We start from the raw sequence: 26520 nt of genomic DNA, 5'->3' as shown, positions 1-26520 counted from the left end.
TTAGTGGCACAAAGCACACAAATCGATCTTACAGTTCTCAAGGTCAGAGGTCCATGATGGGTCTCAAGGGCTAAAATCAAGGTGTCAGTAGGGCCGGGTTCCTTCTGGAAGCTCTAGTGGAGAATCCGCTTTCTTTCCTTTCCCAGCTTCCAGAGGCTGCCATCACTTCTTGGCTCACGGCTCCTTCCATCTTCCAAGCAGCAGTCTGGTCACTCACTCTGACCTCTTCTTCCCTCTTCATGTCCCCTTCTCCAACTCTGACCCTCCTGCCTCCCTGTTATAAAGCCCCTTGAGATGACACTGGGCCCACTGGCTAATCCAGGATAATCTCCCATCTCAAGAGCCTTAATTTAAGCATACTTGCAAAGTCCCTTTTGCTCTCTAAGGTAATGCATTTCACAGGCCGCATTTCACAGAACGCAGACATCTTTGGCCGGCTGCAACCCCCATTTGTGTTAAAAAGTCCTCAGGAGAGCTGAAGGGTTAGGGTTTGGCCAAGCATTGAGGGCTTTGGTACTGTATGCAGGTCAGAGGATGCAAACTGGAGTCCCAGGGCTAATTCTGCAGACGTGCTCTGTTTGGTTCATGGGGTGCTTTAAAAATTAGGAGATTTCCTATAGAAATCTGGATTTCAAACGCTCTTGAAAACATCAGAGGAGTCTGGTGATGGTAGCCCTGTGCTTCCACATGGTAAGAGTTGGGTGGAACTGAGAAGAAACTGTCCCCTTTAGGGAAATGTGTTTTCTGGCAGTGACGGCATGACAGCCAGGCAAGAGGGGAGGGTCCCTGCCCTGGGCCAGGGACTTTCGAGGGCCCCCTCTTGCTACCCCATCCTCAGAGGGGTCTGTAGGGTCATGGGGAGGTGCCCATCTAGATCCCATGCTTTCCCATTGTAGACCACACTCTGGGAACCGTGTACCCCAGGCTCTCCGCCCCAGATAACCCGAGCCTACTTCTAGGGCCAGTGGGGGTCTCTTCCAGAAGCCACCTTTCTGAGAGTGACCTGTGCCCCTGGTGTGCCCACCCACAGGCCTGAAGGGTGGCCAAGGATGGAGCCGGGGTGAAAAGACAAGTAGGTCCTCGCTGCCTGGCTCTCCCCAGGTCGCCCATCCATCCAAGTGCGAAACTCGGAGCCCAGATTCTCCATTTGAACCAGCCCATATAAAAGGCAGAACTGTCAGGGTAGGTAGTTATTCAACAGCTGTGGCTTGATTTATCACTTTCAAAGATTTCGACATACGGCACCCGGACCTCTGCTGGCACGGCCACCCAGGCCCCATGACATGACAGTGGCCTGCTCCTGCTGGGCTGCAGTCCCCTTGCCCAGGATTATTTCACTTCCGCCTCTGTCATTCCCCTCCATCGGCCTTTGGGTTTGGGGTCCTGCTGTCAGCCACAGGGAGCCAGTGATGGCCTTCGAATTATGTTTTATAATTAAGTTTTATAGCCTCTCTGTTAAAAAGAGGGGAACGTGATACATTTGAACTGAGGCCATTCCTCGTTTTTATAAACAGGCTCCTGGAGTGGGTCGGGCTCTTTTGTAATAGTTCCACAGACTTGCAGGCTGGGAAGGTGCTCCCTCCTCCTGACGCCCACCTCCCAGCACAGAGAGCTCTCTGGAACATCCTCCACAGATGAGGAGCGGTGTTTTGTCACAGCGTGTCACCTTCCCATCCCACCCTCTCCTGGTAGCCATTCCGGTGTTTCTGCCCTGACCTGGGCAGGAGAGGGGGGCTGAGGGGCAGGTTTCAGGGCCGGGCAGCTTCACTGCATGGTCACATCTAGAGACACCTCTGCTATTTATGTGTCGCTCTGTGACTCACAACTGTCCCCTGCTTCCTCCAGTAACTATATCTGGGTGACAGCTGCCTCTTTCCCCAGGAATGGGACACACCACGGTCAGGTCCTGCCCGCTGGGCACAGTCACAGGGGACAGCCAGCCTTTAGTGCTCAGACACAATGCTCTCCCCCCGCTGTCTGTGGTGGGTGACGCAGGAATGAAACCACCACCCGTCCACAGGGCCCTTTCTGGTGACTTGCACCCAGCCCCTCGTCAGAGCCCAAGCCTCAGACACCCCCAGGGATGCTTCTCTACCCCAGGTGAATGTTTTAAAAGGTTTTAAAATCAGAATAACAAATCCTTCATCTTTTCCGAAACCCACAATCAAGGGCTTTTTAGTTAAGGGCCCACAGCTCTTTGAAACCCTGGTCCTGCCTGGCCGCAGCACCCAGAAAAAATACGGATAAAAAAACAGTGGCGGTTCATCAAACACCTCAACATGGAGTTATCCCCGACATAGGAATTCTACTCCTAGGTACATGCGCAAGAGAAACAAACACACCTCTACACAAAAACTTGTACACAAATATTCATGGCAGTGCTATCCATAACAGCCAAACTGTGGAAACAACCCAAACGCCCATCAGTTGATGAACAGAAAAATGAAACACGGCCTATCCGTAGGAATGAAGGAGAGTTTTAGCTATAAAAAGGAATGGAGCGCTGATTCACGCTACAACAGAGTTGCACCTTGAAAACAACGAAAGAAGCCAGGCACAAAAGGCCACATATCGCATGAGTCGAGTAGAGGAAATGTCCAGGACAGGCAAAGCCACAGAGACAGGAAGTGGGTTAGTGGGTGCCAGGGGCTGGGTGGGGCGAGGGAAGGGGAGTAATTGCTAATGGGTACGGGGTTTCTTTTTAGGGTGATGGACATGTTCTGGGATTAGACAGTGGGGATGCTTGCACAACTCTGTGAGCAAACTAAAAGCCACTGAAGTGTACACTTTTCATGGGTGAATGTATGGTATCTATTTAACAACATCCGTAAAGTTGTTAAAAAGAAAGGAAAATCATGTTGGGGTGAAGCCAGGACAAAGGCAAGTCACAAAGCAAATAACAGTATTTTTTAAAATATTTTTTCCCACCATCATTATGATCCATCCTTTTGTAATCACAAAACCGGTAAAGATGAACACATGCTTGCTATAAACAATACAAACAATGGCGAAATAAAGAAGTAAAAACGCCCTGTAATTCCCCATCCCTCGGCAATAACCAGCGTTCGATGTCTTGGCTTCTGGGGTTTCTTCCATGTTTGGACTCACGCACACGTCCAAACAGAACATGGGGTCCAGGGCCAGCCAGCTGGGGCGCAGACCCCGGCTCTGCCCTCGGTAAGCTGAGTGACTGTGCGAGCGTCCTCCTCGCCCTGAGCCTCATTTTCCCCATCTGTAAAGTGGAGACATCATCACTGTGCTGTAAGGCCCAGGACGGAGGACGCTGGCACAGTTCTTGGCACACAGCGGAAGCTCGAAAGGGCCATTTCGTTGTTGCTGTGGGTGGTGTTATTACAGGATGAGCACCACCTACCTTCTTTTTTAGTGGCTGCCCGGCATGTCCGGAGTGTTTTCTTTAAATGCTTTACGTGTGAAAAACAGAAATCGTTTTGTCTTGCCCTGACCTCTGTGCAGGGCGGTGCAGCGCTCTCAGGTGACCAGGAAAGCCTCCCTAGAACAGTGGGCCATTTCTCTTCCCTCCAGGATGGAAATACCTCCTGTTATTTATGTGTCAGAGCAAACCCAACACACCAAGGGCTTCTTTACAAAGCGCAAATTTCCAAATTCCCGTGGGGTCTTTATCAGAGCAGAAACTGTGCCCACAACCCTTGGCTCCAATTTCTCCTCCTCGTATGGGGGAGGCCGTGCCATTTGGCCGTGGTCCCTCCATCCCAGCTGGGACCACGGTTTAGCCACAAAGATGAGCATACAGGGCTTGGGGAGGACTTGCTAGTTTATCTTTCTGGGTTTTGTTCTGAATACAAAAGCAATACAAGCTCCAGGCTTGTAGTTAAGAAAAATTAAATACTACAGAAATACACATGAGTCTCCCTACGCCCCCAATTCATAACCACAACTGTCTTCTAAGGAGGGTGGATGCCACTAAATGGGACGTATTTTCATCAGTAGACCCTCAAGATGGGCTAATATTGCAGGTTAGGAAAGAGAAGCTAAGAGCCAAACTGCCACCCTTAGCTGAGGGAGAAGAACACGACATTCCTGGATAAATTTTAGGTAAATTGCTGTGAAATGAGGTTATGTGGGACCTTTTCTGACGATTCCCAAACTGTCAAGAAAACTGTCTTGTGTGAGCGTGATTTTTGTTTTTGTGGAAACTGAAGAAGGGGCTGAGTGTCAGGTCTGGAAGGACGTGGGGGTGGTTGTGTACGCTGGAGAGCACGAGGGCCAGAAGGGCCGCCCCCAAACTGATTGGCGGGTTCCAGCTGGTACTAGAGGGTCCCCACTGATAAGGGGTTATATACAGAATGTAATAAGGAAGAGTTCACCCAAACCCCGGCCCTTGGCCCTCAGAAACCAATGTCCTTAAGGATTTGAAACACTCTTTCAGAGTTTAGCCAGGCACATACGAATATATACATATTATAATTAAAGAAAGGAGACCATGCCTTACATCTACTGTTTTGCAACTTGCCTTTAACAACAAATCCTACACTTTGTTTCTGAATCAAGAAACAAGCCAATTTCACTTCATAGCCTCCTCTTACATTGTCCCATCCCCACTGATGGACAGACAGACATAGTTTATGCACTATTACCGTATTTCCCCGAAAATAAGACCTAGCCGGACAATCAGCTCTAATGCGTCTTTTGGAGCAAAAATTAATATAAGACCTTAAGCAAAAAATTAATATAAGCCCTTATATTAATTTTCCCTCCAAAAGACGCATTAGAGCTGATTGTCCGGCTAGGTCTTATTTTCGGGGAATCACGATATAAACTGTGCTGCAGTGCTTGACCCTTCCATAGGTACATCACTGTCCATTCGTGCGAGTTTTTCTGTAGAATACACTCCTAAAAGGAGATTTGCCGTGTCCAAAGATACGCACATTTAAAAAGTTCAGCAATTGTTTATTTCCTGGCTGAGCATTAGTCACCAATGCCAAAGCTCCTGAATACAGCAAATCCTTGAGGGCTATTACTACTTACTCTGAGCACAGGGTTCTACATTCCTCCTTGTCTTTGCAGTCAAATATGACCAAAGAGCATCATTCATTCACTCATTCATTCCATCACTCACTCACTCACTCACTCATTCACTAATTCTACCAGCATTTGCGGAGTCCACTGTGACTCCAAACCACTCTGCCAGAACAAACCTTACATTTACAGAACTACAGTTAATTTGCTGCAAAAATGTGCCACGATCATATGATGCTCTGCAAGCTAAGTAGAAATGTAGTCCCCCGTGACCTGGGAACACATGTGACACACAGGCCCTGCCCCAGCATGATATTCCAAAGTCCCGGATGAAAAACATTCATAAAGCTGGACGATTAAACTTTCTCCTGTGCGAAACAGCTATAGAGACGATGACACTACAACATTCGTTCCTTCTACAACATTATAAACATTGCAAATCTTTCATTAAAAAACTGAAGATTTGGAAGAGCAGCCCACCTGATTATACTTTGGCTGTGGTCTGGCTAAGTGCAGTGCTCTGCGAAAGATGGGAGCCGTTAGGAATTCTTTGGGGAGCGTTATATTCTTGTATAACTTGGCTTCAGTTTACTACACTGACTAGACTCAAATCCCCACGCCAGTTAAAATGATGTAAGAAAACCATAAACAATGTATAGCCTTTGGGGGGCTGGTTTGAATCTCTGTGTCTGAGTCTTTTATGTAACCAAGTGTTAAAATACTCTATTAGCTAGTTTTATATACACTCTATGCAACTTCTTGGGGGAGGGGGAACAACTGCATCATAATAGGAAATGTTTCATTAACCATGCCTGGGTTTAAAAGTTTCAAAGCCCTGAAAACATTTTTATTAAAATCGCTATAAATCTGACATGAAAACAAGAGATCAAAAAGTGCTTCCCGTTTACATGTCCTGCTTCGGATATAAACTAACTCATCAACTAACGACGGCTGCACACAGATGTGGCCACATGTGGATCACAGGGCCTTCAGAAAACATCTCCCAAGAGTAAATGTGTTTTTGTTTTTGTTTTTGTGTGACACTGGACTCCACAGACCTTTGTCCTTTAGTCCTCGTGACAACTCTGTGAGGTTGGGGCTCTTTCCAGCCTCGTCTTAGGGATGAGGACACAGGAACTCAGACTACAGTGGAAATGACTCACCAAGTGAGCTGCTGGCATTACCCCCAGGTCATCCAGCTTCCGAGCGCCTGCACTTCCCACCAACAGATGCTTTGCCCCTTCTTCCGTCTGGGAGTGCGAGGCGTTATGCCAGCCAATCACCCAGAGAAGATGGGTATTAGTTTAGCATGAATGTTTGGCTACAAAAAGGAGAAGATGAACCATAGACACAATAATGAAGACCAAATGCAGTGGGAGTGGAAACCGAGTGAGGGGTCTACGGTGACATTTCTAAAATGAAATAAGAAGTTGCCAGGTCAGTCCAGTCTGGGGAATGCTATATCGTATGTCACATACCTCACTTCCAGGTCCCTAATATCCAGTGACCTTTTAAAGTCTCTGAAGAGTGGACCCACTCTTTTCCTCTGCAGAGTTTCATTTGGAGACCACGCATCCAGCTCAGAGTCCTCAGGCTCAATATGGCTGACCCCCCTCAGACTGCAAGGGTGGGGGGTGTCCTGGCCTGGCCAACCTGAGCAGCACACGCCCCAGTGACAGTAACAAGGAGGCTGGGGCCAGTGGCTGGGGCTCTGAGGAGGCAGCTCCTGTCTCTGTGGCTGTGACCCTTGAACATCATGCTGGGGGACCCACTGAGAAGGAAGGCAACATGGAGACAAGTAAGGCCCACGGTGGGGGATGCTTCCTGGCGACATAGTTTGAGGGTCTGAATTAGGTGGCACAAGACATTACCTCTACCTCTGGGCTTGAATTCTGTGAACCAAAAAATGGTTTGACTTGGGTTTCTGTGACTTGTAACCAAAGAGAGTCCTGACTAACAATCCTAGTCAGCATTCCCGAATCTTTGTTCCCTGAACGCGAGTGGCCCCAGTAAATACCCCGTGGGGCCCGTGTTCTAAGGCTGCACATTGGAACGCTGGGGCAGGGGGAAATGCAGACTCCCAGGCCCCATCCCTGGAGATTCTGATTGGCTAGATCTGGGATGGGGCCGAGGAATCTGGTTTTTGTGGTAAATGCTCCAGGTCATTCTGAGGTGGCTTGCCAGTTTGGGAAACAATGTTCTAAGGAACGTGCTCGGGAAATACACCGGTAAGGAACACTGTTATGTGGGCTACACAGATTTTCTTGGTAGTTGCTTCCATTTCTGGCCACATACTTTTACAAAATGCACACTGGTCGAAAGACCTTTGGAGGAGCTTAAAGGAATCCCCAGTGTTTTAAGGAACTCATTCAGGACTCAGCATGGGTTAATGGGCTCTGAGGGCTCAATTTCCCAGATGCTAGTTGGACAATACAAGTCAGCTGGTCGTACCTGGAGTACACAAACAGGTGATTCTGAGTAGGCACTGAAGCCAAGAGAAGTGACTGGGGCCACAGCTTATGTCACTTAAAATGTGCAGTCACCAAATGTGATCGTCAAGCCTTAGCTGGGTGTCAGGAGTTACGTCTGCCTCATGCGGAGCCATAAAATGCTACATTTATGAAAAGCTGTTCGGCGACAGGGCCTTAAAGTTCATATCCCCTGTCCCAGTAATTTCAGTTCTAGGACTCTGACCCAGGAAAATAATCAGAGAAGTATATAAAACCGAACACAGAAATGCTCACTCGTCACAGCCGTGTCTGTGATGGCCAAAATACTTCAGCCAACACACGTGTCCGTCCACTGGGGAATGGTTCAATTAAGTATACCGCCTTTAAAGAACATGTGGTCTATACTAAACTAATATGCCTCTGCACAGGAAAAGAAATGATCAACACAATGAAAAAGCAACCTATGGAATGGGAGAAAATACCTGCAAACCACACATCTGATGAGGGGTTAATATCCAAAATATATAAGGAACTCCTACAACTTCAACAGCAAGAAAACAAATAACTCATTTAAAAAATGGGCAAAAGGCCCGAATAGACATTTTTCTAAAGAAGATATTCAAATGGCCAATAAGCATGTGAAAAGATGTTCAACATCATGTATCATCAGGGAAATGCAAATCAAAGCCACAATGAGATACCACCTCACACCTGTTAGAAGGGCTGTCGTCAAAAAGACAAGCGATAACAAGTATTGGTGAGGATGAGGAGAAAAGGGACCCCTCGTGCACTGATGGTAGAAATGGACAAAGAAAATGTGGGGTTTGTGTGTGTGTGTGTGTGTGTATGGTTACGGAGGATGTTGATATACAGACATATATACACATATACATATACACACAAATTGATAGACATATACACACATATACATGTATATACATGTATATATACATTTACTCTGTAAAGTATTGATATATACACTGATATATACCTATATATAACATATAATGTCAATTCTTTGTTTAAAAATATAGATATATCTGTATCCATATATAAAGCGATAGAAAGAAATCCACCAAATGTTAACAGTGATTATCTCTGAGTAATTTCTATTTTCTTCTTTACAGTTCTACCTTTTAAATCAAAACAGGTTATAAAATTAAGATATATCCTTTAAAGAGAATTGATAGGAAAATGGAAAATGCTTATGGTATAATATCACGTGAAAATATAGGATGAAATATATATATCCAAATATGGTACCAGTTTTTAAAAATTGTCCATATATACATATATATACAAAAAACCCCACAAAACACCAGGAAGAGACTAATGAATGTTGAGTCTGTGTCGTGGGATTATAAGTGATTATTTACTTTGTTCCACTTAAGTGTCTTTCCCAAACTTTCTACAATGGGAATGTTAACACTTCAAGTCAGAACAAACGCCCCGTCAGTTGCATTTGAAAGCAGTTTCTCTGAGGAACATTTTTCCCTGGGGCACTGCTGGTCCCCATGTGGGGCCCTTGGCAGCTGGAGAGACTGCATCCTCTGAGCCCACGGCCCAGGACGAACACCCACCACCCAGGGGCACCCCATCCACACACGCCTCGTTAACAGCAACTATGCAGGAAATAATCGTAACAAGGAGCATTTACTGAACCCTTCCTGTGTGCCTGCGAGGGACACTCCGGCTAATTCCAAAACTCATGCTCTTATCGACATCAAACTTTGGTAAGAAACATGGCTTTTAGGACGTCTTTATGGGAAGTCTGTTTCTAAGGAGTGTGTCTGCTATGCCCAGAACCTTCTTTCTGATCCACTTATGCGAGAATAATGCTAAATTTTTACTTTGACCTATAATTAGTGTTCCCAGAGGTGGTTTTCATAAATAACGCATCCCACTGCTGTTCTTGTTTTCCTGCTACCTACCTTCTCCTCCGATGGGTAAAAGCCAATTGCTCTCATGACAAAAGGGAGCTCCGACAGGCAAATGTGTTCCGACACTTTTCTGGTCTCCATTGTGTTGATGCCTTGACTACGGAGCTGAGAATAGTAAAAATAGTCTTCCAGCTCCTACGTGGAAATAAAATGGAAACACCACACGCATTTTGGCTTAAGTCTGAAGCATCCATTAAGACTTCAAGGACATTTTCTAGAAAGTACATTCTGAGCTCAGTGGGGGGAAAAGAGCTTTGGAAAAAAGCAGGAGGGTTTTAACCCCGGACACATGTGTGTTACAAACGTAACTAGGCGTTACCAGGCAGTGTTTACTCGGAGGACAATTACCCTGTAGAATTTTCCTTCCCTGCCACCAGACACCAGAGCATAGAACGGAGTCAAGTCTTCGCCCCCGAGAGAAACCGCTGCCTCCAGGGCGCTGCAACAGGAACAGAAACATGGCTGTTAGAAAGCTCTCGGGTGCGAAACAGCCTCAGCCGGGAGGCCGCGGCGCTGCGGACCTCTGAAGGCTATTCCAGCGCACGTACAATTTGGGTCTCTGTAAACTTGTTAAGCAAATGCCCTCCAAGATGATGCTGAAAATGGAAAATTGAATTTCAAGCACGGCCCCGGGTGGTACAGGGCACCCACCATAATGACGGTGATATTCGCTTGCTGATGACAGAGCAGGTGCTTGGCAATTTGTCTGCAACCTTTGGGGAACCGGCTCCCTTGAGGGAGGTGGGGATGGGAGGGAGAGGCGGCTCCTGGGCGCTGGTACCATGGGCCTCCCGGAGGGTGGCTTTGCCTGTAACGTTAGGCCTGCACATGACCGGAGCCAAAAGAACCGGTAGTACAGGTGGACTGCCAAAATGAATTGCTTCCATAAAAACTCGGGAGGCCACAAGGGACCCATGCCAGTCAGATAAAAATAACCCTCTGCTCTCTAACATGGGGTCAGGTTTTCTAAAAATAGGCCTTTTGATGGTAAGAAAACCTACTTTTTGTATGAGATCAACTTTGCCTCATACAAAATGCTAATAATATGAAATCTTGTAATAATCCACTCACTGGATTTTGCTAATCAGGCCGTTCGCTTCTTTGTGGGTTATGAAAACACGCTTCGGTATAGACCACAGCAGGGAAGTGGTTTGGTACCCAGAATCTGGAGTCAAAGGGACGTGCGTGTGAGTCCTGGCTCGGCCACTGGCAAGCAGTGTGATCGTGGGCAAGTCACTTCCCTTGACCTCAGTTTCCTCTTCTGTAAAATGGGAATCATTACAGGATCTGCCTCACGGGTTGCTGTGACAATTAAATAAGTGAATATAATAAAGGATCTGATGATGTGAGGCCCTTTATTTTTCTCCTGTGATGAATGTTTGCTGAGGTGTGGGTTTGAATCACAAAGACCGGGCATGAATCAAACCCTCACCATTTACTCCATTCCTTGGGCAGGTCACTTAACCCCTCGCAGCTAATTTCCAGATCGAAACCACGGGGATGCCAACAGTCCCTGCCTCAGTGGGGGGGGGGGGCGTGCAGGGGGGTGAGGGTGATATCAGACAGTGATGGAGAACATTCAGCTCAGGGCCTGGCGAGAGAAGGCTCAGTACCTGGGGGTGAGATTGTTACCGCTGACTGGGTACAGCTCTCTTGAGAGTCAGCCACAAAGCTGTCGTCCCTTGGGGACCCAGCACAAGCTCTACACAAGCAGGCTGCAGTAGGTTCTGGGGAGCTGGCGTGTTCTCCAGCTGGGCCTGGGGTCCTGGTAGCCCCATCTTCACCCAGCTCTTGGCTCCAATGTTAGCCATCGAGGTAGGGGTCTGGTGGAGAGAGCTCCCTTTCTGTGACCTCCAGGCCAGGCCCAAACCCAATCCCAATGGGCTCTGAGGCCACTTTTAGCCTTGTGGTTCAGGAGCAGGGCCAGGTAAATGCCAGAAGTGACATGGAGGAACCTGTCACCACCAGGAATGTCTGAGGGGACAGGCTCACAAGAGCTCCAGATTCTCTGGGAACAGCCTTCCAGTGGTCAGGACTATACTGCTTCCCAACCACTGCCCACTGACCCGAGAGAGCCAGAAGGATGGGGCTGAGGTTTATCCAACCAGAGCTGGGGAAAGAGACTTATTCTCTCTGGTGGGAGTGGCAGTTTATGAAGTTTGGGAACTGTCAGCAGTCCTGTTCCCACCTGGTGATGAAATCCAGTCCTGCAGAGAATGAAGCCAATAGCAGAGCCAAGAAGACACTGAGGGCACCTGAGTGTGCCCTGTCCCTGCGCCTCCTGAAGTCCCCACGGCCGTCTCATAAATTCCCATTTTTGCAACACAAAAAAAAGAGGTCACTGCGGCACAAAAGGGAAGTACATTTTTTGAACACCTACTATGTGCCTGGAAATACATACAGTACTTCTGGGGAAGGAACATGAGCTCGAGAAGCAGAGAGCACTGTAACTGGCACATAGTAAGTGCTCAGCAAATGCTCCCTGGGGGAAGAAGAGGAGGGCATGCAATAGTGATGGTAGTAATCATTACCCTCAAAACAAATGAACCAGGTGGTATAGTCCCATTTAACAGATGGAGAAACAGACTCAGAGAAGTTAAGGGACTTGCCTGAGGTCACATAGCAAGTAGGCAGGGAAGATGGGATTTGAATCCTGGTCTTTCTGCTCTTGTCTGAGCAGGGCAGCACGATTTATAGGTAGGTGTGAGGTTGAGCATAAAAAAGTAATGGGGTTTTTTAAAACAGATGCCAGACAAGGAAAGAAAAGGGGTGGCAAGCTAGCAAAGACGGGGAGAAGGGAGGCTATGTTGGAGTGAACTCTGGGCGGAAAATGAAGGGAAGGGGTCTCCGGGGGGCAGGTTCGATATGCGTGATGACAGTCTGTGGGCTCGGGAGTGCACTGATTAAAATGACTGGAACGTGAGAGGACTTCTCATCTTTATTTCACCCTACAACTCACCATCAGCAGGTCTAGTAGGGATTTCTGTTTGTTTACTTCTTTAGGGTTTTTACATTTCTTCCCATTAGTGAAGCGCTGAACATATTAAGACACCAGAAGCAGCAATGAAGTGCTAATTAGTTTATAATGATCCTTTGTCCCCACAACAGATTAAATTGAAATTCTCAGAAGCCTGGACTCTGGCCAGGCACAGGAAAGCTACTGGAAAGCGGATGCCTTTTTCTTTTTTTTTTTTTTTAACTCTACCATTCCAGATCCCAAGGTGACTGAGAAGAGGGCAAAATTGAAAAAGGGAAGATACTGTTCTCCCATCAGGGTGTCGCTTGCCCCCCTCGGTTCCAGGTAACAGGCTAGGGGTAAAGGAATCAAGCAGCTCACCAATGGGAGAGCTCGTGTCCAGCTTCTAAATCCCCAAATTCCTAAGATCTGCTCTCTCAGTGAAGGTCAGAGGTGAAGGTCAGAGTTGCAATACAATCTGAAACCATGGGGCTCCAAAGTAAAGCTTTACCTGGCCATACATTTGCTCATATTCAGCATAAAAGAACAAGCTTCGATGTCTGCCGTGAAGGCAAGAAGTGCACTTGGCAGATGGCATGGCACAGTTTACCGGGACCATGAATCGGTTTGTTCTTTCAGGAAGGCAGGGGCCTCCGAGCTGTTTTTACCGGCTCCTCAATGGGACATGCCAGGCAGGGGGTCATCTGAGGGGCAGGGGCATGAAGGAGGTGGTCAGGGGTAGGGAACGGCTCCACCCTGCGGTGGCTCACTGAATTTGGGGAGATAAGAGGATCGCCACAATGTTTGCCCCCTCTTTTAGTCAGAGAGATCCTGAGCTCATAAGCAAATGCCTTCCTAAGGAAGAAGAGGAGAAAGGAAGTGGTTCATTTACTGAGGCCTTCCCTCTGTGCTGGGTGCTTTACACATAGTAATCTACCCGGTCCTTCCAGGGACCCTATAAAAGTCCCTATCATCACCCTCTTTTCACAGACAAGGAATCTAAGGATCAGAGACAGTAGGAAACCTGCCCTGGGTTCCACAGCCAGCAGACGGTGGGCTCCAGATTCAAACCCATGTCGGTTTGACCTCAATGTCATATATTCTCCGATGCTCAACCACGGAATTCTCCAGACTCGCCGCCCCAGGAAGAGATTCTCAGCTCAAGGCAGATGCGGGAGAAGAAGAGTAGACCGAACATACATATTTCAAATAACCTCTTATTGTTTCTGTGGCACACACTTGGGAAGATTCGGGCTGCGTCTGTCTAGCTGGTGTGGATCTACAGACGACAGAGCGAGAAGTATTTCAGGGGCCACAGGTGGACAAGGCGGGATCACATGGCCTTGACTGTAAATGTCATCGGTCACTGAGACAGAACAGCCACCTTCTGTCTCCACGTCAATATGAGCAGATGTCACAGGGAGCGACATGACAAGGCCCGAGTCTTGGTCATCTCTGTAGCCGTAGGCCTGGCACAGCGCCTGGCACACAGTCGGGGTTTAATACCTGCCTGCTGGTGCTGAATGAAAACAAGGGGTCTACCCTTGACAACTTCCTCCCGGGGCCACACTTCTCACCCCATCATGTACCTTAAGTTGATTTCCCACTGTAACACCGATCGGTCCGGTCCACCTGCTGTGAAGGCATAGTGGCCGTCATAGGCAAGGGCCAGTCCAGCCACTCCGTTTGGGTGGCATATAATAGCAGATGTCTTATGGGGATTGCCATCAATTGGTAAGATCTGAAGTCCAACCTGGAAAGGAATATGTAATTGGATATTCAGACTCAGATAACTGGGCCCCAGGCAAGGCCTGGCAAGGTCACGTGTGACCTGCAGATCTGTTTACTGGAAGGACCTGTGTCAGGAACCGTCTCAGTGTGTGAGAGTCACGTTTCACGTGGCTGAGGGTTTGCACACACTGACCCCTGCAAGATGGTCCCTTAGGAGAGAGATAGCAGGTTCCAGCAGGGACACAGGAGGGAAGGTTTCCTTCTGTTTTCATAGTCAGGGGCCCACGGTTTTCCAGAATAAGTCTGGCATCCTATACTGAAAAGCATAAAATGTACAAGTAAGTGTAACTAATCTGTATGCCTTTATATTATTTTCTCCCTATAAAGAAATCAGAAAGAAAAAATCCTTTGGTGGACCATGTGTCTTCATTGGAGGTACAGAAAAGATGGGAGGTGACTGCTCAGAAATGCCTCCTGAGTCATCCCCACTTATCTATGGCGGTTCTCAGTATCCCTGAGACTGGGACAGAAGCAGTTGGGCTTGGCTAGGAAACCAAGCATCCTTGAGTCTCATGCTCAAAATGCACAGAGCCATCTTACAGAGGTGGAGAGCAGAGAGGAATACCTTGTCTGTATTAATAAACACCAAGTAGCGTTTCTGCAGCTCGACAGTCGTTTTCACTGGGAGGATTTGTATCTGCTCTATGGGGGAACCATAGACTGGCCCCAGAAGTGTCTTTCTGTGGGAGGAAAACAGAAAAAAAAAAAAGAAACCTTTTTTTTAATTCCACAAATAGGAATGTAGGTTTTATGACTAGCTACCTTTCATGACACCGTAACATATTTTTAAGTTCTGACTTCCCCGTCGTGTCACTCAGCTAAGCCCAGCCATAAGAACCTCTCTCGACCGCTGCTAACAGCTGCCATAAATAAGGGGCAACAGCTCCCAACAGCAAATGCTCCCGGGGAAACCGATTGTGAAGAGTGCTTTTAGCGGCGGAGGCTGTGACTTGCCACCTTGACAGCTGAGTGAAGGGAACATTATGCCTCGAGAATGTGTACATGAACGAGGGACGACAGAAACGCGGCGAGGAAGTGACTCGCATTGGCAGGATGCAAGCAAACACCCCCTCCCCAGTGGCAGGCCGAGAGATGAGAGGGAGATGCTGTGAATTGCTCCAGACATCTGACATACGGGCGTCTATATGCAACACACAGGTTCCCAAATACGACCTGGGAGTCAAATGGTAGAGTCGTATCTCCGCAACGGGCAGACGTCCTTAATTCAGACCCCGCCACACTAATTAGGAATCGGATCTGAGGTGAGGTTACCAGACATGACTTTAAGCCCAGAGCTGGATTTTCTCTGAAGCTAGCAAAATTGGAACGTCAGGACCCCTTATTCGCACAGGCACCTTCTGACGCTCTGGAAGGGCCCTAGCCATTTTTTATTCCTAATCATGTATCTTTAAAAGAAAGAAGGAAAAAAAGAGGACCCACAAAATCATATACACTTCATACCCCACAACACCCGGATCTGCCCGTGGAAGGCTGGTGGCCATTTCGTCTTATTATGTGCCCCTCATTGTTGGGCTATGTTCTCTGTGTCACCCAGCCCACATCTGGCGGGGACCGTGGCTACCCCATGTCTATATGCTGAATAAATAAGGAGCAAATCCATTCAACAGCTTTTTTTAACATCTCTCTGTGCCAGGCGCCATGGTAAGTGCTCAGGACACAGAAATGAGTGACATCTGGTGGAATTACACAGTGGTGATGGCTGCAGAACTTTGTGAACATAGTAAAAACCATTGGAAAAAAGGTCGACTTTATGGTTTGTGAATTATATCTTAATTTAAATTATAAACAAACAAAAAAGGTCAAGCTATTCAACCTGTGCCTCAGGTCCCTCGTTGGTAAAATAGGGAAAACGACAGCACTTACCCCAGTAAGCATCAGATAAGGTGAGCATCAAATACGTTAACATATATAAGCACTCAGCACAGTTTCTGGCACGTAGTAGGAGCTATATAACTATTGCCTAGTGTTGTCACAATATCTAACCATTTCACAAATTAATATATCTTTCTTCAGATTGAAAAAGTATTACATATTCATTATGAAAAATCTCAAACATTTCGACAAAGTAGAAAACCCACCCATGACTCTCCATGGCCATACTCTTAGCCCAAAATAATCAGGGGGAATAGCTTGGTGTAGATGACGTGAGAATTTCTTTTATATATAGTCTAACCTATGTAATTATAATTTTATATGAAAATTCTATAAATATAATTTTATATGAAAATGCATTCATGCTAATTTGGCAATTTGCTTTGTCTCGTTATATCTTGGATATATTTCCATGTTTCTATGCAGAGAGCTTGCTCATCTTTCTTTCTTTTCTAAAAGCAGCATTGTGTTTCAGGGCACTGACAAGCCATCATTTAATTAATCCCCTATTAATGGACATTTGGATTGTTTCCATTTTTAAAAATATTTTCAAACAAGACATTCTTTTACTTATGTCTTGGCATACCATATGAGTACTTCTGTGGGCTGCATTCCTAGAAGTCAGAGACACGATAAAATTTAATAGAGGATAACAAATTGCTCTCCCCCATTTCCAGCCCCCACCAGCAGCAGCTGGGGAAAGGTCCCGTTCCTCGCGCCCTTGCCAACATGAGGCGCTATCGATCATTTTTATCTTTGCTAATCTGATTTGTGAAAATGATGTCTTGCTTTCATTTGCATCTTTGATACACCAGTGAGCATCTGCTCATAGGTTTATTGGCCTTTTTCTGTGAACTGCCTTTTCATGTTCTTTTAAATATTTCTAAACACATTTTTAAATCGTTCTGCACATATCATGAAAAGACAATTCCTTCCCCAACTAAGATATGGTCACGAGGCTTTATTCCTACAACTTACCAGATGCTTTTTGGAAGGTATTTTACTTTGCAAGGATGGAAATGTTTTGAAATTCGACAGGGGTGGTGGTTGCACCGCATTGTAACTTAAAAATGGTTACGTTTTATGACTTTCACCTCAATAAATTATTTCTTAAGAAAGATGTGTCCTGCTAATTTCAGGTTGGCATTCAATGGCAGAAACTCCTGTGTGGCTCCAAGTCCCTGGTTAGTAACAGTTAACAGGAACTTCAAGCCTGGGGTCCTCCATCCCCAAGCCACCTGCTCCGCACACGCAGATTTCCTCGGGACTGGGCCTATCTCTGGGATATTTTTTGTCCAGAAAGATTGTGTCCATTAAAGGAGATGGACAAAGATCCTGAAATCTTCCCAAAATTCCTTTTTTACATATTTCTTTTAAATGTCTCCTTCTCAGTGTTTTAATAGTTTAATTTTTGTTTGTTTATTTGATTGTGCTGGATTTCTCTCCTGTTCCTGCCACATGACATGGCATTTCTGTCATTTTTCCTTGTGCCCTTCTAGAAAGAACTTAAAAAGTAAAAATAAAAATAAAGATCCTGGTTGATCCTGGCCTTTTGAGGACTTACCTTACTAAAATATATATATTTTTAAATGGTCTTCCCAAGCATGTGGCAGCTGCTGTTGGCCAGTTTTCTAATTCCCTTCTCCAGGGCTGCGGACTCACTAAGGTGTTCTCACTTCTTCTGTCCTTCCTGCCTCCGCACCTCTGCTCTTTCCAGCCATACCCACAAGGCAGCCAAACCGTTAGCAGAAAGAAGCTGCCTTCCAAGGGCCAACGACATAGGACCCAAGGCTCAGGCCGCCTCGGGGCCCAGGAGCGGACACAAAGGCAGAACTAGGTTCAAAAGTCAAGTCCTCCCCTGCCCTACCCCGCGATTTGACTTTGTTTTGTGGCCTCTCTGAACCTCAGTGGGGTAATACTTTGCGGGGCCACTGGGGATGAAATGGGATGACAAGCACAGAGCCGGATACAGAAATGACTGATACACAACAGTCAGCATCCGTCAGGAGGCGCAAATCCTGGGACCCACAGGCCCGGCCGCTCGAGACGCCAATCACAAACACAGACCATCGGGATGGAGGCGCTGCTGCTCTAAGACGTCAAGCTCTGGATGCCCTGGGCTGGGTCCTTTGGCCTCTTCTCTATCTACCCATCTCTTCTGGAATCTTCTCTTGGCCCTCAGTGTGGATCTCCAACCCAGCCTCTCCCATGAACCCCACCACTCCGCCATTAAAATGCAAACTCCAGGGTTTTCTTTTGATGACCACCTCCAGCTCCTGGCTCACGTAGGGGCTCCGGAAATATTGCGTGAACAAAGGGAGGCAACTGGTGAACTTAAAAACTCTTTTAAGAACCAAGAGTAAGAAAAATGAACCAATTGGTTACTACCAATTGGTTACTACCAATTATCAAGTGATAATGTCTGTTTTTATCCACGAGGAAAGAGTAGGAGATCTTATAAAGCATCAGCGACTTTTCCAGTTCCTTCACTAAAGTCTCAGGCATTGAGCTCTGGGCACCTTATCTCTGGGCAGCGCTGGGCTCCCAAGCAAGGGCTCTGGGTTTGAATCCTGCCTCTGGCACTTCCTAGCCATGTGACCTTGGGTGAGAATGTCTTACCTTATCTGTGCCTCAGTTTCCTCTTTTGCCACGTGACTGATTGCAACGGTATCCAAGCTACTTGCAGGTCCTTAAATTGGGGCTTGAAATAGGTGGGGGGGGGGGGGCTGACAAATTGATTTATGCATCCTGTTAGTGGGAAGCTCCCAGCACTTACCTGCACATTTTTGTGGTAGAATTAAAAAGTTTCACTTTGTAGCTGCTGTTGGAAATGAGCAGGAAGCGTTCCTTGATGAGGGGTGGGTACCAGATCATAAAGGTGGGGTAGCTGCCCTGGTCGGTCCGGTGAATGTCCAGGACTTCCAGGTGGTCTCTGTAGCTCTTGAGAAGACTATACTCAATCTGCAGAGGAGCCCAGATGGACACACATGAAGACTGAGCCTAATGAAATCAGCCAACAGGCCTATTCTGGGGAGACAGTTCAAGGCCTCCTAAGAGAACCCTCGCCTAGACCCTTAATCCAATCGGCCCCCATGACGGAGTATTCGTTATGAGCAAGATGAGGAGCTAAGTGCTCCAAACACATCGTGCCATTTAATACTCACGACTCCCCTGCAAAGTAGTACTGCTGTGCCCATTCTCATGAGAAAACAGATGTTCAGAGAGGTTCAGTGGCTTGCCCAAGGTCACACAGCTAAGAAGTGGTAGGGTGAGAATTCAAATTTCGGTCCAACTGACTCTAAGACCTGACCTCTCACAGTTCTGTGATACTTTTCACTTCCCAATATCTTGGGGCCTCTTCGAGGGTAGAGCTGATTCCTACTAAGATGTCAGCTCCTGAAAGTCATAAATTAGCAGCCTGCTGAATTTCCCCCATAGGTCGGTTCTGGTGGCCAGAACAGGATGGATGGATGGATGGATGGATGGATGGATGTGGAGAATAAAGGAGGGAAGGAAGAAAGATGGGTGGATAGACTGATTTTAAATCCCTTTGGTTTGATCACGTAACATCATATTTGCCACTGTCCCTAACTTTCCCTCTTATCTCACATCCTCCATTAGTTGTGCACATTTAGGAAACAGCCTGCCCCCAACCCTGGTACCAAAGAAAGTGTCAGTGAATGTTGGGTTTCCAAATGTGCATGGAGAGGCGAGGTGGCTGAGTTTCCCTGCTGTGGGGACACCACGTCCCTGCCGCCCGCCGGCCTCTTCCCAGAAGCCTCCTCACTCAGGACGTGAGGCCCCACGTGGTGTCAGGGCCGTGTTAAGGCCAAGTAACAGCTCAGAGAGATTTACGCTACTTCGTTGTACACTCATTTTCTCCAACACACACACATGCTGTGGGCCTGTTTCCATGCCAGACGCCAGCGGCGGAACAAGAATGAGACAAACACGCCCTGCTGACCAGGTAGATGGAAACCAAGCAGCTCACCAAGAGTCTGTCTCTCCCGAGGCTCAGCAGCCTGGGCTCACTGCTGTCCAGATGCACCCCGAACAGGAGACTTCGAATGCTTTTGCGATGAGAACGAAGTCTTGCCAAATATTCCCAGACCCTCTGTCCCCTTTTGACCTTGACCTTGTAAACGGCCACGGTAAAACTCACATCCTGAATATGAACAAAAGAGCAGAAGTGATTCCTTTTTAAATGTTGCAACTTAAAGATCATCATTATAATTTTCATACTAATTTTGCTTCTAGAGTATTTTATCTGAAAAGAAATCTTAAGCTGTCAGAGCACGTAGTAACAGCATGCCCATTTCACTGGTGATAAAATGAAGGTTCAAAGTAGATAACTCACAAAGGCAGTGGGGGGAGAGAGTATTTCTCTGACGTTATAGTCTCGATCTCCTTTCTAGCCCCCCCTCATTCTCTGTGGAAGCCGACTTTTTGCATCTTTATCCAGCTACACAAAATTAAAAGGCATGTTTTTTTTTAAGTATGATGGCTGATAGATCAAAACGGTCAGGGAGTAGGAAAGAGCAGCCTCGAGGGACACTGCATCGTCCTGCAGGGACTAAGTCAGTGCACTGATGGGAAGTGTAAGGGAGACTTTGGGCCTTTACAAGCATTGTATGCACAGACCAGAAGAGAGGCCCAGCCATGTGGGGAGGAGGGGAGGGAAAAGCGTTAGAAGAGACAATGCTTTAATTAAGTGACGGCTGTTTTCTTTCTTCCCTCCAGCATCAAGGCAAGACAAGAACATTACAGACCAAGAGAACTGGCAGGAAGGGAGAGTTGAGAGGTCTGAGGAAACCTTTACTGAGATTAAGAACCCTATTCACATAGAGAGAAAGAACAGTGTCCACAATACTGGTGGAGACTTCGCTTTGAGATAAATGAGAATGTCATCTCGTCAAAAACCAAGGGGAAAGATGAAAGAATGCATGCAGAGAAAGGGTTCCAAAAAGCGAACAAACCAAAATGAGCTGTCAGGGCGGCAGAGTCTAAGTTTGAAAGTTCTGAGGCCCTTGTCTTGTTTTCAGGCAAAAGTCTTCCCCGCAACCCCTTTCTTTTTTTATATAACATCTTTATGGAGATATAATTCACATACAACACCCTTCATTTAAAGTGTACAGTTCAATGGGATTGTAACAGCTGTCTGCGATGTCAGAGGGGTAGCAGATTAGGGGAGGGGGGGTTATCACTTTGTGACGGGTGTAAATGTCTAACAATTACATTGTTTTATACACCCCCCTGAAACTAATTTTATATGTGTGTGTGTGTGTGTGTGTGTGTGTGTGTGTGTGTGTGTGTATATATATATATATATATATATATTTCTTTTTTTTCTTTTTTTACTGGCAGAAAAAGGAAGTGTACAGTTCAGTGGGTTTTAGTATAGTCACAGAGCTGTATCTCCATCATCATAATTTTAGAGCATCGTTATAACCCCCAAAAGAAACCCTGTACCCTTTAGCAGTCACTGCCCATTCCACACCCCACTCCCCAGCCCCTCTCTCTTTTGGTTTTAAATAGAGTTACTAAACCACCAGACAGTGCTCAGTGAAAACACTTACAGCGGTTGCCATATACTGGGAGTCATGGGAGAAGCTTATATGAGTCACGCTGGTTGTGGAATACTTGAAAGGCTCTGGGATTTGGTTTTCTAAGGACATTGCATCAAGAATGTAAACTGTCCCCTCTGTGAAGCCAGCTCCAAGAAGGGCTCCTGAAATCACAAGCAGAGAACACTGACCGAAAAGGACTTCATTCATTCAAGAGACATCGACTCCGGGTTGGGCCTTCTTCTAGAAGCTAAGGGGACAGTGATTCGTGTGATCAACAAGGACCCCAGAAGGAGAAAAAAGCCGAAAAGCATGACACAATGGGAAGTGCACTCAGACAGTTCTTAGCACAGAGGGCTACAGGATCCAGAGGGAGAAGGTGTCTCATCCAGCCTCGTCGAGGGAGTGGGGTCCAAGATAAACATCCTGGAGCTGTGGCAGCCAAGGCCGCAGCCATTTGGGTCTGTTTTGATTTGGAACCCAAGACAGGCTGACAAAAGGAAAATACCTTCCGGGTTGTAGGTCAGACTCTGCACTCCGAGACCCTTCTCAAAGACCCTGCTGAAAAGGTATTTTTTCCTTTCATAATCCCACACTTTGATCATCCCACAGAAACTCCCAATGGCAATGAGGGGCTGATATGGGTGGCAGGAGATGGCACATATGGCATCCTTGGGCTCTACAAGTAACTTCTCAAGTTTGGTCCCATCAGTTGTTAAGTGGTACACTGTCGCATCAGATGTTCCAATGACAAGATTCCTGTTTGCCAAGAAGAGACCAAACAGTATCAGCGTTTGCAGGGAATGGGGCATGCCAGCTATTCTGTTTCTAATTGCACAGGAACCGCCTCTGTTGTCTGTAATTTAGTGACATTATTAACCCAACATCTCCAAAAATATACCACCAATACCCAACATCCTCCATTTGCAAATGAAAAAGCCCACATTTCTACATGTAAATTGAGTCATTAAGTATGCATATGGACAGTCAGTTGTACAATTAGCTAATCTGCACATGCAAATATTCATTTGCGTATGCAAATATGGAGTTTGGTGCACACATACAAACTCGCCTGCAAATACTGCAAGGGTAATTAAGCAGACATACAGATAATTCAGTCTTGAAATGTTATGGCTATTAATTATCAAATGCCTGTAACCATACTGCTAGGACAAACTCAGCTTCAAGAAAAGAAACCAACCTACAGCAAAGGACGCCAGCCGGAGGATAAATTAGAGTTCAGGCATAAGCCCTTTCCAGCTTCCAGTCACTAAAGATTCTTAATGTGAAAATGTTTCATTGAGAAAAAATGCTTAGTGATTATAATCAGCGCAGGGGGCCTGTCTGCAAGTCAGGTAAAGGACTGACTAGGAAGGCCGTTCCCTATATGTCACATCCCAGGAACAAGGTAAGCATTCCCCTGCATGCAAACTAAAAGAAGACATCAGTCATTTTTTGAGCAATCCTTAACAACTTACCTTATAACGAAAGGGTCACCTTTCAAAGTGCAGTCTGGAGGATAGTTTGAGTTTTCGGTAGGAGGGGTGGCCGGGGTCTTTGAAAAGGACAGAGATCTTATAGAGCTGAGTTTGAAGTGGCTGTACCAGTGAATAATGGACAGGGTGTGGTCATAGAACTTAATGTGACCCTTTGCATCCCCTGTGACAATATAGCTGAAATGGAGAATAGCATCAGTTTGTTAAATAATAGTAGTAAGTACTATTCATTGAACACCAAATTATATGTGAGGCTCTGGATTCCGGGTGTTGTCAAAACTTCATGTAATACTGCCCTGTGAGCCTGGTTTTACTACTATCCCTTTCACATCTCAGAAACTAAGGCTCCGAGAAGCTAGAGAAGCTACCGAAATTCGTTGGAGGCCTGGGGTTGCCAGATTTAGCCAACAAAAATGCAGGATGCCCAGTCAAATTTGAATTTCAGATAAACAATGTGCAATCTTTTGGTATAAATATGTCCCAAACATTGCATGGGATATACTTGCGCCTGCATCACGTGGATAGACTCTGCAGGGATCCAGGCGTATCTCCCGGCAAAGTCAGCGCTCTCAGCTCGATCCGTCCCTGTCCTCCGCAATCAGCCACGTGCAATGGCGGTGGGCAGTGATTTACACGCTCCGCCATGAGAGTACAGATGATAACAGAGACCATCTACCAGCCCTCCGAAGTCACACAAGCTGCCAATGGGATACAAGCCACTTTACAGGAAGGCGCTGCTGTTCAAGGGGTCATAAAACCCTGTCCAGTCATCACAGCCAAAGGCAGTGCCGCGTGACAAAACGGCTTTTATTTCCAGTCCTCAGATCCATCCCAAATGGGCTTGCTTTTTTTAAGCCTCTGACATAATTCTAATCACGGGGGAAATTGGGGGATGAATTTCCTCTTACATATGCAAAGTGATTAAATGAGGTTTCTGATTAATAAGCAAGGCAGGCGGGCAGAGTAATTGGCTGAAACGTCTTTCACTGCCCTCTGCTGGACAGAAATGGCAAAACAGGCAAGTGTTTTCAGAGACCTTGCTCTTCATGGGCAGCCTGGTCCTGGTCGGGTTTCGTTTAACATGGAGAGAGGGAAGCGAAGCCTGATCTTCACTGGGTCCTAACCCCCAACTAATTCACAGATGGTTGCATCATCAATTGCAATTCTACTACTGTCTTTTTGCACCACTGAGTGAGAATGACAATTTGCATCTCTCTTAGTAAAGCCATGCCAGGGCCTCACTGTTCCCTGTCTTCAAAGAAAGGAAAAGGAAAGGAAACGGGCTTTTGGAATGCAGGTGGCACAGTGACGTCAACCATACAGGCAGGGAGGGTCCTGGTCTTTCAGGAACTTTCTCCATCAATTTTGGGAGCTTCTCTACCACACTAATAATGCCTATTTCACCTAGAGCTCCCCTGTGCCAGGCGGTGTGCTAAGAATTTTACGTGTCTCACCAAATCCTCATAAAATCTCTCTGAGGTAGATGCTATTGTCATGCCCATTTTACAGAGAGAAAACTGAAGGCTCAGCAAAGTTCAGTTCCTTGCCCAAAGTCTCTCAGCAAGAAAGGGATGCATCTGGAATGTGAACCCCTTTCTGTCTGAGTCTAAGGCTTTTAATGATCATGTCCGAGCCCCCACAGCCTCTCAAAATCACAGTTAGTGAACTTTATAAAGTTCTGTCATATTTCACCTTTTCACAATGGGTGAATGCTATTTTGTAATTGGAATAAACGATATAGCCAGTCACGCTATTAAAGTATGTAAAATTTAAGGTGCAAAATAAGCCTATTGAGTACAGAAAATTCGGTTACTTTTTGTTTTACAAACACAAAGGGATTTTTAAAAAGTAATACATGACTATGATTAAAAAAAAAAAAAAAGCAACCCAATTAGCACAAATGAGACTATAAAAAGAAGTAAATCCACCCCATCCTTGATCCTAGTTCTCAGTTCTTTTCCTCAGAGGCAACCAACGTTCCCAGCTCATATCCCTGGAAATATTCTATGCATATACAAAATACAGGTATACACTCAAAGGGTTTTAAAATATTTTTATAACCATCTATAGCTACTTTTTAATTAAGTTGATTACCTATCAACTGTAGTAAGCACAGTGATACTCTCTTTCTGCAAATGAACCAGTTTACAGGGTCTGATGTAGGGAAGGCCCACAGAGGTGGGCGCACTTGGCGGTGGGCGGTCTACATCCCAGACGACCAGCTTCCCTTCCATTGTTGCGGAGAGCATTTGGGTTAAATTCAAATGAAAGACGGACTGGCTAAACTTTCCCACGAGCTTGTTGAATGTCTGCATTTCAAAAGACAGGTTACGAGTTACCAATGGTAGTGAATACAAAACAAAGCATTTAAGCAACCTTATTGTTAAGAGCTCGGGCTCTAACCAACTGAGCCATCCGGCCGCCCTGACACACGTTTTATAATATTACCCTGACATATAGTAGAAAAAAGATAAAGAAAAAAAAAAAAAAAGAAGAAAGAAAGAAAAGGTTTGCTAAGGGGAAGGGAAGGGTTGTGTCTTGTGTTCACTAAACTGCTTGCTGAAAGCAAAGGAAAGAGTGGTCACGGTTTACACCTGCTCAACTTCTCAGAGGCCAATAAAGAACCTAATGCCCATCGTGAGCAAAGGCTTGCTGCAGCTGTAAGGTACCACAAAATAATTCTCCCAGTCTCCTTGTGATCACAAATTATTTTCTCATCATTCGAAATTAAGTACCGTATATAGAAATGCCCCTCATCTGACTCCTTATTAAATTTGTGCCACATAAAATCAGGCACTGGGCCATCTCTTCGACGTTTTAGAGATGAAGTATAGAAAGAGCCCAAAGCAGTGAGTGAAGCCCTTCAGTGAATGTTGGCAAATGAATGAATGAATAAACCTCCACAGGCTGTCATATGATGAAGTAAGTCTGCCAGGGTTTACCTCTTCTGACCTGAATATAAGAAGGTCAGTAAAATAACAATTGGTCAAGCAAGGGCCTCACGTTCTTTCTAAGGGCAGCATTCTTTCAATACGAGGCATTTTTATTATTTCAAACTGCAGTCCATCTCATGACTTGTGGATTCTGTACTTGTGAGTTTACACACTTGCTAAACTTTACTTGTAACCTCAACTCATTCCTCAGGGCACTTTCATTTGCAGACATGTGCATGTGGAGAGTGGTGAAAATGTGACGTTCCCAGCTGAGGTCAACCGAGGCAACACTCTGCCTTCTTGTTTCAGTTCCCAAACTAGAAACAAGTGTCCTTTCCATGGTCTGTTTAGCGCCATGTTGTTCGTTTTTTGTTTTGTTTTTGTGCTTTTTGTTGGTGATTTTGGTGTTTAAATGGGCCCCCAAACACGGTACTGAAACGCTGTGTCTCGAGTTTCTAAGTCCAAGAAGTTTGTGATGTGCCTTTCAGAGAAGTATAAG

The 26520-nt window shown here is 46.1% G+C and overlaps 1 protein-coding gene across 7 annotated transcripts in view; it reads right to left on the bottom strand.

Annotated features, from left to right (window-relative positions):
• CFAP251 (cilia and flagella associated protein 251) overlaps positions 1-26520 on the bottom strand; it is a 55018-nt gene that overhangs the window by 7192 nt on the left and 21306 nt on the right. For 6 of the 7 annotated variants that reach the window (XM_074321491.1, XM_074321489.1, XM_074321490.1 and 3 more), the window contains exons 10-19: positions 25183-25397; positions 23071-23265; positions 22101-22351; positions 21605-21756; positions 20020-20193; positions 18805-18989; positions 14701-14815; positions 13934-14097; positions 9737-9827; positions 9380-9523 (exon numbers count right to left, since the gene is read on the bottom strand). In XM_074321491.1, the coding sequence (XP_074177592.1) occupies positions 9380-9523; positions 9737-9827; positions 13934-14097; positions 14701-14815; positions 18805-18989; positions 20020-20193; positions 21605-21756; positions 22101-22351; positions 23071-23265; positions 25183-25397 (1686 nt within the window). The other variant, XM_074321492.1, reaches the window with a different exon arrangement.

The sequence above is a fragment of the Rhinolophus sinicus genome, linkage group LG16 (genome assembly GCF_036562045.2).
Source record: "Rhinolophus sinicus isolate RSC01 linkage group LG16, ASM3656204v1, whole genome shotgun sequence".
In the NCBI taxonomy this organism is placed as follows: Eukaryota; Metazoa; Chordata; class Mammalia; order Chiroptera; family Rhinolophidae; genus Rhinolophus; species Rhinolophus sinicus.
The sequence above is the reverse complement of the archived record's forward strand: the minus strand, read 5'-3'. Positions and strand labels throughout refer to the sequence as shown.